General features: G+C 41.8%; 1 protein-coding gene across 1 annotated transcript in view; it reads right to left on the bottom strand.

Moving 5' to 3' along the window:
* Positions 1–6,604: 6,604 nt before the first annotated feature.
* Positions 6,605–12,634, bottom strand: part of Sdad1 (SDA1 domain containing 1) — a 29,588-nt gene continuing 23,558 nt past the window's right edge. Inside the window, exons 16-22 of the mRNA XM_042678086.1 lie at positions 12,509–12,585; positions 11,696–11,822; positions 10,841–10,941; positions 10,502–10,692; positions 10,315–10,399; positions 9,222–9,383; positions 6,605–6,829 (exon numbers count right to left, since the gene is read on the bottom strand). Of these exons, the coding sequence (XP_042534020.1) occupies positions 6,782–6,829; positions 9,222–9,383; positions 10,315–10,399; positions 10,502–10,692; positions 10,841–10,941; positions 11,696–11,822; positions 12,509–12,585 (791 nt within the window). The 3' untranslated portion in view covers positions 6,605–6,781. The remainder of the gene's footprint in view (positions 6,830–9,221; positions 9,384–10,314; positions 10,400–10,501; positions 10,693–10,840; positions 10,942–11,695; positions 11,823–12,508; positions 12,586–12,634) is intronic.

Below are 12,634 nucleotides of genomic sequence, written 5' to 3' on the forward strand. Positions count from 1 at the left end.
CAATACAAGTCTGTTATAGTGGTGTATGTCTGTAATCTCGGTACTCTATAATCCCAGCACACAAGAGGCTGAGACGAGTATTGGGAGTATGAAAAGTTTAAACCAAGGCTGGGATATAGTGAAATCCAGTAGAACAAAACAGGATCTTCATAATACCCATAAGGTCACACAAATGAGGAAATAAATCAAGTGTGGTAAAATGTTATTCACAATTAAGGTTAAGACATCATTTTAATACCATATCTTCCTCTCCCATTGAGAGATTGTTATGTGTTATACATAAGTGTTTGCAAAAACTAAAAGAGAGATCTGCAATCACGAAACTATGGGCTCCCCTTTCTGGTTTCAAGAGATGCTACATACTGATTTCAGAGCTTATCTCTGGTGCAGAAATGGCAGTTTAAAAAAGCTCTGGGGCTGGGAAGATGGCTCAGTGGTAGAGCACTTGCCTTGCATGCATGAGGCCCTGAGTTCGATTCCTCAGCACCACATAAGCAAAAAGAAAAAAGCTGGAAGTGGTGCTGTGGTTCAAGTGGTAGAGTGCTAGCCTTGAGCTGAAGAGCTGAGGGACAGCGCTCAGGCCCAGAGTTCAGGCCCCACGACCGGACCCAAAAATAAAAAAATAAAAAAGCTCTGTAGACAATACCAAAAAAAAAAAAAAAAAATTATCAAGCCAGGTGTTGGTGGCTCATGCCTGTAATCCTAGCTATCCAGGAAGCTGAGATCTGAGGATCGTGGTTCAAAGCCAGCCTGGGCAGGAAAATCCATGAGAATAACCACCAGAAAACCAGAACTGGCACTGTGGTCCAATTGGTAGTGCTTGCCTTGAGCTAACAAGCTCAGGGATGGTGCCCTGGCCCAGAGTTCAAGCCCGAGGACTGACCAAAAAAAAAAAAAAAAGTATTTGTAAAACATGTACTTTCAAAGTTAGCATCTTTGTTCAGCAGTGATAGTTTTAAAATATATTCATATATTCTTCAGTACATTTCCCATCAAAAGGTGGAGCTCAATTCCCCTCCTGACTATGGGCTAGATTTGCTTCTAATAGAACGTAGCCCAAGTGATGACAGTTCCTGACTCTAAGGCTAGCTTACAAAAGACCCTGCAGTCTCCTTCTTTCCCCTAGATTTCCAACTCTAGGGGAAGCTGTCATATGTCAAAACACTTAAGTAGCTTTATGAAAACATTTGCATCCTTGGTGCAGGTGGCTCACACCTGTAATCCTAGCTACCCAGGAGGCTGAGATCAAAGGATCAGTTCAAAGACAGCCCAGGAATGAGACTCTTTTATCTCCAACTATCCACCAGAAAACCAGAAGTGGAGCTGTGGCTCAAAATGATAGAGGACTAGCCTTGAGCAGAAAAGCTCAGGGACAGCATCCAGGCCCTGAATTCAAGTCCCATGATGTGCGATGCTGAGGTAATCAAAGCCTCTTGCCAAGAGCCAGCAAGGAACCAAGGCTTCCTGTGAAGCATGTGAGCCACCAGAAGCGGGTCCTCTTGTCCCAGCCATGCACTCACCCAACGTCTCACAATGTCCATTGCTTCAAATCACCAAGTTACAGGGCACTAGATCCAAACAGGTATCCCTGCTGGAGGTGTGTATGTGTGGAAGCTGGGAGGGTTTTGAGCAGTGTTAGATCGTGTTTTCTGCTAATAGATATCTGGCAGTTTGAGGGACAGTGCCAAGTGTAAGCAGCAAGATGGGAGGAAACAGGTCTTTTTGTCATGTGGTGGCCTCGCTGTTATGACTAATGGAGGATGAGTAATGAAAACAGATAAAGTACCTAGGAAACTATCGTCTATCCAGATTTCAGGAAAAGTCTTTTCCCTGCTTAAGGCAAGATGGTAAAGTCGAGCTCTAGTGTAAAAGCTAAGGAAAAGTGAGTTCAAGCCCTGATACTGGCACCAAAAACAAAAGCTAATGAACAAAAACAAGGGGAAACAGCACAGGGTGCATATTCAGGGGTGGGGCCAGAGCTCAGCACAGAATGCCTGCGTGCTCTCGGGTAAGTCCCTAGGTTTCCTCCTCAGTACAACCAACATGGGCACACAGACATACAGAGTTCATGCCCCTTCTAAGAATAGAGAAATTTCACATGAATCACTCCCAGTTTATTCCTTGCCTCAAAAAAGTTCTTTTGTTACACAAATGATGTACTAAAAAACATGTACACACTAAGATTCAGAAAGAAAACACTACACATAACCCCAATATTTCCCACTGTCAACACTTTTAATGGTTGTACAATATTCTATCATGTAGACAGTAATATTTCAATCATTTACATGTTTAGACTGACAAAACATGAAAGCAGAATCTGCAGAAGGAAATTGAGACCATGACATATAAAAATGACCTACAGAAACAGAAGGTATGTGATTCAAATAACACAGAATCAGCTGTGTTCTCTGCTTTGCTTGGTATTTTTATGTATACCTAAGACCACAGCAGGGGAGGGATGGTTATTTCCAGATCCTTCAATTTGGAAGAGAAAAAGCCCAGGTCTTTTCCTTATTTTTTACTCAGAATCTAGATTTTTCTTAAATCTCAGCAAGTACATTCAAAAAATATGCAAGCGAAACCCTCTGTATAATACAATAACAACAATAAAATTATATTATAGATATGTAAGCAACAAATGAAAGGATGGCACTTAGGAAAACTATGTTATCTAATACCAGCCTTTTCAGTGTCCTCTGAAATAGCTTTAAAAGCAATATAATTAAACATCCTAGTTAAAACAACTGCAAGGTAATGTCCTCTATACATCCTAAAGTTTCAAATTAGAATATGAAAATAATCAAAATCTCTATCAACTATAACATTTCTATATCACCTACAGAATCATGTCAACCTTTTAAATATAACTTTTCAATGACTCAGAAATATATGCTTCTGCCCACTGTAAGCATGCTTGTTAACAGATGCCTTCTCTCCCCTCCTTCAGCTAAACAGCACAATCCTTCCTTATGATGCTCTTGGCCTATGCTGTGCCTTTTGGCTAAAAATTATGAATATGATGCGATGGGCTTCTTAAACCACACCCCAAATACTAGGCTTTGAATTTAGAGCCTTGTACTTGTCACCCTAGCTTACTTGGTAGGTTAGCATTCTACCACTTAAGCCACATCTCCAGCTGGATTTTGGCTGGTTAGTTTGGAGATGCGTCTCAAGGATTTTTTTTGCCTGGGATGATCTTGAAACTCAATCCTCTTCATCTCAGCTTCCAGAGTAGCTGGGGTCGCAAGCATGAGTCACAAGGATACTTGGATCTCTAATGAAATGGATGAATCAAGACAACAAGATCATCTATCATTTCATATGGTTACTTTTTTGTAACTGTGCCTTTTGGATAGCCCTAAAAGTTGTATTATAGTTATTTTATAAATCTATTCCCTTTATGAGACCCAAAGTTTCTATTATGGCACAAACATTGTATATGCAGCCCACTAGCATCTAGTGGAGTGCTTCGTATGAGGTGAGCATTCAATATTCATTTCATAGTTCAAACTAGTCCAGAAACAATCTGACAAGTAAACACTAGTAGTAATTTTAATTGTTCCAAGTAAATTAAGCACAAGGTAAAATTTTAACACCACAATGGCTGTGATATTTACTGAAAGTTTATATGTGGCAGATAATATGCTTATAAACATTACTTCTTCAAATGAATTAGTGAGGTAGGTTACAATGTTATTTACAGATAGAAGCTTCATAATCAGGGCATGCCTGGCCTTATGCACTATATAAGACATTGAGCTAGTACACTCAGGGATACAGCTGAGAATAAGTTAAAAAGTTCAGAAACTGATGACTTCTTCAAGGTTAAAGTCATTCTGCAAGATCACTTGGTCTTTGCTGTCTATAGTCAATCTGTGAGAAACTGATATTTTTACTTTTGTATCAGTACCCAAGCTTAAAACTCAGGGCCTCTTGATCTTGCTTGGCTTTTTTTTTTTTTTTAACTTTTTAAAGGTAAACAGGCTAAGTTTAGTTGAAGGTGAAAGGGAAGGAAAGCCTTGAAAGTAAGTAGGAAGAATTAGCAGACTCCTAGAGACCAGGAAAGGGGACCTCCCTGGTCATCCTTTGAGGGAAAGTCCCTTGCTTGGTTTTTTTTTTTTTTTGGTCCGGTCGTGGGGCCTAAACTCTGGGCCTGGGTGCTGTCCCTCAGCTCTTCAGCTCAAGGCTAGCTTCTAACACTTGAGCCACATAGCACCACTTCTGGCTTTTTCTACTTATGTGGTGCTGAGGAACTGAACCCAGGGCCTCATGCATGCAAGGCAAGCACTCTACCACTGAGCCACCTTCCCAACTCCAAGTGCGGAATTTTTGCAGGACTGCATTTTTCATTTTGGAGATAGGGTCTCAAGGATTTTTCTGCCCAGACTCACTTTGAACCTTGGTCCTCCGATCTCAGTCTTCTTCAAAACTAGAATTAGAGACATGAGCCACTGGTGACTGACTAGACAAATTGATATTTTAACAGCAAACAGGAAAATTCTCAAGAGAATATTTGTACAGTAATAAAAGGAATCAGATAAAAATAAGAGGCTAGGATTGAAGAACTAAAACAGTTAAAGATGTAGTTTTTAAGCCAGTATCTTTCTATTTTGTATTATATGCCTCAGGCTAAGAACACTGGAGCCACAGTAGAAAAACTAGTTAGGATAAGGAATAGACTTTGGCTTCTTGCTGAGCGAAAAATGTAGGGCAAAGAGGAAACTTCCAACACAAACATAGAGGCAAGTTGTGGACCCTAGCTCCTCTTCAGTAAATTTTATTCGCTTTCTGGACTCATGAAGAAGAAATAATCTCCTTTAAGAATTCAAAAAAGGAGGGGGCTGGGAATGTGGCTTAGTGGTAGAGTGCTTGTCTAGCATGCATGAAGCTTTGGTTCAATTCCTCAGTACCACATAAACAGGAAAAGCTAGAAATGGCACTGTGGCTCAAATGGCACTGTGCTAGTTAGCCTTGAGCAAAAGAAGCTCAGAGACAGTGCCCAGGCCCTGAGTTCGAGCCCCAGGACGAGCAATAAATAAAAAAATGGAACAGTTTCATGTCTGAAATATATAAAATTTGTATGGGATACTTCCTGTGAGAACCTAAGTTGGAGGTGATGGTCAGCTCAACCAATCCCATGATCTGAGACATCTTAGGCAAAGTCACAAAATGTCAACTAAAGCTAAATCTCAACAGAAGAAAGTAGAAAGGGAAGCTGCTTCCCTTGCTGAGAAGAAAACTGCCCTTTACTCTAATTTGAAGCAACACAGAATGATGTTCTCATCCATTCTAAGATCATCTAAGAAATTGGAGGCAAAAGGCACCACACTATTTTTAAATGCAACAACCTGCATGCAGACGGTCCCTTGAGATGGACTCAGGCAGGCCTGTTAGAAAACACAGCAGTACACATGCACTAGAGTACTAGCTTGACACTACAAACTTATTCTTTTTTTTTTTTGTGGTCGTGGGGCTTGAACTCTGGGCCTGGGCGCTGTCCCTCAGCTCTTCAGCTCAAGGCGAGCGCTCTACCACTTGAGCTACAGCGCCACTTCCCGTTTTCTGGTGGTTTATTGGAGATAGGAGTCTCAGTCTCTCCTGCCCGGGCTGGCTTTGAACCACGATCCTCAGATCTCAGCCTCCTGAGTAGCTAGGATTACAGGCGTGAGCCACCAGCGCCCGGCTTACAAACTTATTCTTGAGAACAAGGCAGACAAAGTATGGAAGAGGAGGGCAGCCCAGGGCTTGGGTAGCCCCCGTTGTAGAACATCTGCCTAACACAGAGGCCCTGCATTCATACCTTTAGCACTGCCAAAATAACACAGCGTAAACCCCCCAAACCACACAACAAAAAGAGCAGAAGTTCAAATGACAAAACAGACATTTCAAAATTATTATTTATAGTTAAGGCAATTTAAAGGTGAAATCTTACACAAAAATCTTTACATAAAATTTTGAAAGTATTGTTATCTTTTGAATCAACTAAAAGAACTAAAATGTCTCCCCAAAATCTGTACAGCAGAGACCTGTTCTCATCAGGTAAGCCTATTTACAAGTAAGACCCTCTTACTCTTGTAACACTGTCCTATTTTGTTTTAAGAGACTATACAACTCCTCTCCCTGCAGACCAGTCCATGTCTATCATTTGAGACATGGACCCATGCCACAAAGCACTATTTACACTGCACTGTAATCTCATGAATACACACCTGAACTCCACTACCTGTGAATGGCTGTGTGAGAGGGGCATCTCAAGACTCACAGTGACAATTGTAGGCACTTCATAATTTCTCTGTACAAATGTTAAATGAAAACCAGTTTATAACACCACTACTATTTACATTTTAAACACTGATGTATCACCTGTCTTCCAAATTAAAAACACCAACTGCTTTCAGACTTATTTTCATTGTGTGTGTAACACACACACAACACACACACACACACACACACACACACACACACACACACACACACACACATTTTATTTTTTTATTTTTTGGCCAGTCCTGGGGCTTGAACTCAAGGCCTGAGCACTGACTGTGAGCTTCTTTTGCTCAAGGCTAGTACTCTACCACTTGAGCAACAGCCCCACTTCCAGCTTTTGTTTTTTGTGGTACTGAGGAATGGGAACCTAGGGCTTCATGCATGCTAGGCCACATTCCCAGCCCCAATATACTGCTTCTTAACTTTTTATTATAGACACACGTGCTTGATTTGTAAATATTCAGAGTAAGAACACAAACTTAGTCTCCCTGGGAGAAAAATAGGCTTGAAGTTACTTCATTCTTTTCCTCTTTTTCAAGAGTGCATCTCGAAGCGCGAGCTGGAAGAAGAAAACAAACATATTTCTCTGGTGTATGAGGATCTTAGTACTATGGGCTGACAGGCTATCTAAATTAAAACAATAACTTTTTTTTTGGTCAGTCATGGGGCTTGAACTCTGGGCTTGGGCACTGTCCCTGCGCTCTTCAGCTTAAGGCAAGCGCTCTGCCGCTTGAGCCAAAGCTCCACTTCCAGTTTTCTAGTGGTTTATTGGAGATAAGAGTCTCATGGACTTTCCTACCCGGGCTGGCTTTGAACTGCAATCCTCAGATTTCAGCCTCCTGAGTAGCTAGGATTGCAGGCGTGAGCCACCTGTGCCCAGCTTTAGAGATTTTTTGTTTTTTCTTTTTTTGGGGGGGTCTGGTTGTGGGGCCTGGACGCTGTCCCTCAGCTCTTCAGCTCAAGGCTAGCACTCTACCACTTGAGCCACAGCGCCACTTCTGGCATTTTTTCCCCCTTTTTGCTTATGTGGTGCTGAGGAACCGAACCCAGGGCCTCAGGCATGCAAGGCAAGCACTCTATCACTGAGCCACCTTCCCAGCCCAAGAGATTTTTTTTAAATAACTCCTCCCAAACCAGAATATTAGTGATATTCAAGAATAAACTCGAATTTTCAAAAAAAAAATAGGCCAAACTGTACATTTTAAAAGTGTGAATGTTAGTCCATTAATTCCTAAAGACTACTCTTTGTCCTACAAACTTTTAAACATCTATCTATCTATCTATCTATCTATCTATCTATCTATCTATCTATCTATCTATCTATCTATCTATCTATCTAGATTTTGTTGGTCATGGGGCCTGAACTCTGGGCCTGGGCACTGTTCCTCAGCTCTTCAGTTCAGGGCTAGCACCTTACCACTTGAGCCACAGTGCCACTGCCGGCTTTTTCTGCATATCTGGTGCTAGCCCAGGGCCTCATGCATGCAAGGCAAGCACTTTACCAATAAGCTACCTTCCCAGTCCCATCTTTATAATTTTGAACTTTAACATGGTATCCATAGCTTTTGCTTAAAAATTAGTTTGTACTAGATATTGGAGGTTCATATCTGCTACTCAGCAAGTGACTGAGAGGATTAGAGTTCAAGACTAGCTTGGAAAAAATACATGAGACCCCCATCTCAACAGAGGAAGCTGGGCATGGCATTGTGTACCTGTCATTCTAGCTACAGTAGAAGCATAAATAAGAAGCCCTCACTCCAAACCAGCCTGGGCAAAAAGTGAGAACCTATCTCAGAAATAACCAGAGCCAAAAGGGCTGGAGGGATGGTTCAAAATAGAGCACCTGCCTTATAATAAGCCAGATGCCCTTAGTTCAAACCTCAGCACAAGGAAATAAAATAAAAAAAATAATTTTAAAATAATTCTTGGAGGTTGGATAGTGATAGTGATCTAATGTAATGCCAGCACTTGGGAGGCTAAAGCAGGAAGATCACAAGTTTGAGGCCTGCTTGAATTACACAATGAGACAGATCCTGTGTCAAAACACCACCACTACCACCCCACCTTATCAAAGCCCAGAAAGTCAACAAAATGAAATCCTAACCAGGTGCTGGTGGCTTATGCCTGTAATCCTATCTGTTCAGGAGGCTGAGATCTGAGGATTGTAGTTCAAAGCCAACCCAGGCAGGAAAGTCCATAACTTGTATCTCCAATTAGCCTGCAGAAAACCAAAGTGGCACTGTAGCTCAAGTGGTAGAGTGCTAGCCTTGAGCTGAAGAGCTTAGGGACAGCACCCAGGCCTGATTTTTTTTTTTTTTTTTTTTTTGGTTGGTCGTGGGGCTTGAACTCTGAGCTTGGGTGCTGTCCCTCAGCTCTTCAGCTCAAGGCTAGCACTCTTACAGCACCACTTCTGGTTTTCTAGTGGTTAACTGGAGACAAGAGTCTCACAGAGTTTCCTGCCCAGGCTGTCTTTGAACTGCGATCCTCAGATCTTAGCCTCCTGAGCAGCTAGGATTACAGGCGTAAGCCACTGGCACCTGGCACATAAAATATTTTTGCAAAAGGACACATACAGAAAAAAATTGCACCAATAAGAGAACTGCTTTTCAAAAAGCAGGTATAAAAACTAGCTATACTTAACATCTGTCAATCCCAGAATGTTCACAGATCAAATGACAGAATTTTATCATGAAAGGAACCTCCATCTAGTTTTTTCACCTTTACTTATAGAGAAGAAAAAATGGGGTGATCCCTTTGGTCACAGGATTGACTCTGGTGGGATTACATGCTCTGTCTGCTTCCCCCCTCTCCACGCTCTCAGTATGTTTGTGAGAGTTCAATGACCCCACAGTGCTCTCAGCATGTGGTGCTCAGGGGACAAGGCATGTTTCAAATGTATAGTGCTCTTAGAGCTAACTGTTCTTGCCACCTAGACTTCAAGCTGAACTCACCTGCTTTTCTCGGAAGGAACGCTTGGTTTTTGATCGAACATTCTGGCTGTATCGCATCATCATGAAGTTCTTCTGTTTTTTCTTTTCTTTATTTGTAGAGCTTGAAAATGGATTTATTTTGGTTTTCTTCCTCACAAATTCCTTCCGGTCTGTCTTTCCAGCCTATCAGCACAAAAAAAAAATTGACATTTCTTCTTAACACACTTTGGAAGTTTATTCATCAGTGCAAATGTACCCTCTGTGCTAGGCCATAAGTGGTAGGTAAAGTCCTTGCTCCCTGGACTCAATGGAGAAATGGCTGGCATGATTTCAACAGAGTAAGGAGAGTTCATAATCTAGACCACTGAGATCAGAGGGGCTCCCTGGAGCCAAGTAAGCTGTTCTGCTTTGCATTGTGGGGGAAAGGGTAGAGTGTTACAGGAAGGAGGTACAGTATATAAAAAAAGGAGAACAAACTAGGGTTTCTAAAATTACCTAAACAAGTTTCAGTGTAAATGGAATGCAGAAGGTGAGAGGAAGATGGTGCATAACACAAGTTAAGGTACGGGAAGTAATGCAGTCAGGACACAAACATGAATGGCCATAGCATAAGCCAGAAGCCAACTCTGTAAATAGTCCTACTACTTATGTACTGAGCTTCCTGACACTGTGAATATGTTGTACTGCTTTTCTGGGCTTTATATCTTGCTTTGTGGGTACATGGCTGCATGTAGTTGTCAAAACTCCCCCAATACAGCATCAAATACATGTATACTAACTTATACTTTTGTAGCACTAAAAAAATCCAACAACTAGCCGGGATCTGGTGGCTCACACCTGTAATCCTGGCTACTCAGGAGGCTGAGATCTGAGGATTGCAGTTCAAAGCCAGCACAGGCAAAGAAAGTCCATGAGACTCTTATCTCCAATTAGCCACCAGAAAACCAGAAGTGGAGTTGTGGCTCAAGCAGTAGAGTGCTCACCTTGAGCTGAAGGACAGAGCCCAAGACCAGAGTTCAAGCCCCATGACTAACAAAACACCTATAGGTACACACTTGTAGATTATATTTTAATTGTTTTGTTTTAGGAATGAGGAAAACAATGCCCCACTTACCATTGCAGTTGCTAGTCTTGTCTCCTTATCAGACTTTGGCTTTTTATGAAGGCGCTCAATGTCCCGAAGAGACAGCAATTCACCTCTGTGGAGAGGGGAAAATAAATTATGCTAAAAGGTGGAACTCCTGTTCCTAATGCTTCAGTACTGGGTGAGCAGAGTGGAGACCACTGGATATGCATTTTACCTGGAATCCTCATCACTGTCAATGTCAATGTATTTCCTCTTTTGGGCTTTTCCAGGGGCAGCATCTAGTTCTTTCCTCATCTGGGCCATCCGGATTTTTTGGAAGTCTTCCTGAGTTAAAACTCGACTTGTGCTGATGGCTGCGGCCTTGGCTTTACGCTCCTCCATGGGCATGCTGTTCAGTTTTTTGGCCTTCAAAAAACACAAGTCACATGGCTACTGGCTCAAGTGAGAGTTCTGAGCTCCCTACAAATCCAAACTTCCCCACGGGTCCCAGCAAAACTCACATTTCAGTCAACATCTGAGTGATGCACTTGTAAAAGGAAATCTTATGACTTACAATTTCTTGCTGCTCTTCATCAGAAGAGTGGTGGACATCAACCCATTCACCATCAGCATCCTCCTCCTCCTCCTCACTGAGGCTGGCGCTCTCCCATCCATCTGTGTGAGAAGGGGCTCAGTCATACAAGTGCCTCTGTTGAACAGTCAGCAAGTGTGACAACTCATAGTCCACTGACCAAGAATTGAGCAATAATGTTAAATAAGCCATACCATTTTAGTTAAAGTTTAAGGAGAACTAAGCAAGAACTGACCAGGATTTTCTGTCAGCCCAAACCTCAGTTGTTGTTGTTTTGTTTTTTTGCTTTTGTGGTGCTGAGGAATCGAACCCAGGACCTCATGCATACTAGGCAAGCAGTCTACCACTGAGACACCTTCGCAGCCCGAGCCCAAACCTTATAATCATTTCCTCTAGCCCTCACACTCAAAAGAAGAATTGACTCCCAAAGTTAAGTGACACTGAACCAATTGTGGCCATCAAAATCAAACTTGTATACTAAAACTTGTACTATAGCAAGTATCTGATAAACTCATCCATATATATTTAGGCTTATGTGAGAAAGGAGTTTTAGTTATTCAGAAAACTGAGCGTAAGATTCTGGGTATGAGACTCTTGTAGACACCTCAATAAAGTGGTTCTACTTGACCTATAAGGTAGTGTCACAGCTGTTTGCTCTTGGGTCTGTTCACCATTATTCCTGACAAGGTGTCCAGGCCTGCCAGGTTGTTTTGTTATGAGTAACAGTGAAATGTAAACAAATCTTCAGGGTCTGAAGGTGCAGTGCAGATGGAAAGGAACGAAGTGGAAAGGGAAAAGAAAAGGGGAAAGAGGGAAGGAAAGCAAAGGAAAATGAACCTTCATCATTGTCAGCATTCTCTTCTTTGTCAACTTCCAGAATCTCAGCTCCTGGAATGTAGTCTTTAGCATCTAATTCTCCATATTCCTGTATTCTTGCTTCTGCAGAAGCTTCTGTAGGTTTACCCTAAAGGAAGAGGGATGGTAAATATGTGATCACTGGCAATACTGTCCAGAATTAGAAGTTCTGAGAGGAGAGCCATAAAAAAATGGAGGCAGTCAAATAAGTCTGCTTATGTCTCTGGTCTAAATAAATCCAGCCAGAATGCTGTCTACTATTTTCCTCATTCTTTTCTGATCCAAATTCAGACATGTGCAGTTATGGATATAAAATATCTGTTCTTTCTGTTACATACATGTACCCTCCTTATTTGAAAGAGAAGGAAGCTGGCTGGGGAGGAGCTGTCAAGGCTGGCATCAGAAACTGATTGTACTTAAGCTTCCAATCTGTTAGCCACAAAAGGCTTTCAAGGTACAAAAGATAGTAAGAACTTCATGCTTAGTAGGCAGGTAGTTCAGTAGAGCTATGCCTCCAGCCTCTTTTGCGTTAGTTATTTTTTAGGTAGAGTTTTATTATGTTTTTGCCTAGGCAGGCCTTGACCATGATCATTCTTATATAGCTGGGATGACAACAACATGTGCCATATTGAAAAGGGGTCATGGGTCATGCTAACTTTTTTTTTTTTGCACTGGCTGGCCTCAAACTGCAATCCTCCAGATCTCTGTTTCTTGGACAGCTGGGATTACATGCTTGAGCCATGGCACCTAGCTGGAACCATAACCTTTAAGCCAACATAAGCCTGTTTCACCTACCCGGAATTTCTTCTGCAACATCTGAGGATTCAGTGTCCGGAAGAGCTGAATCAAAGTTCTAGCAGACATCATTACATCTATAAAATAACACCTTTGGTTAGAAATTCTGAAGCAAAAAGACCACAG

This window comes from Dipodomys spectabilis, unplaced genomic scaffold (assembly GCF_019054845.1).
Source record: "Dipodomys spectabilis isolate Male_0828 unplaced genomic scaffold, ASM1905484v1 ptg000043l, whole genome shotgun sequence".
Taxonomy (NCBI): domain Eukaryota; kingdom Metazoa; phylum Chordata; class Mammalia; order Rodentia; family Heteromyidae; genus Dipodomys; species Dipodomys spectabilis.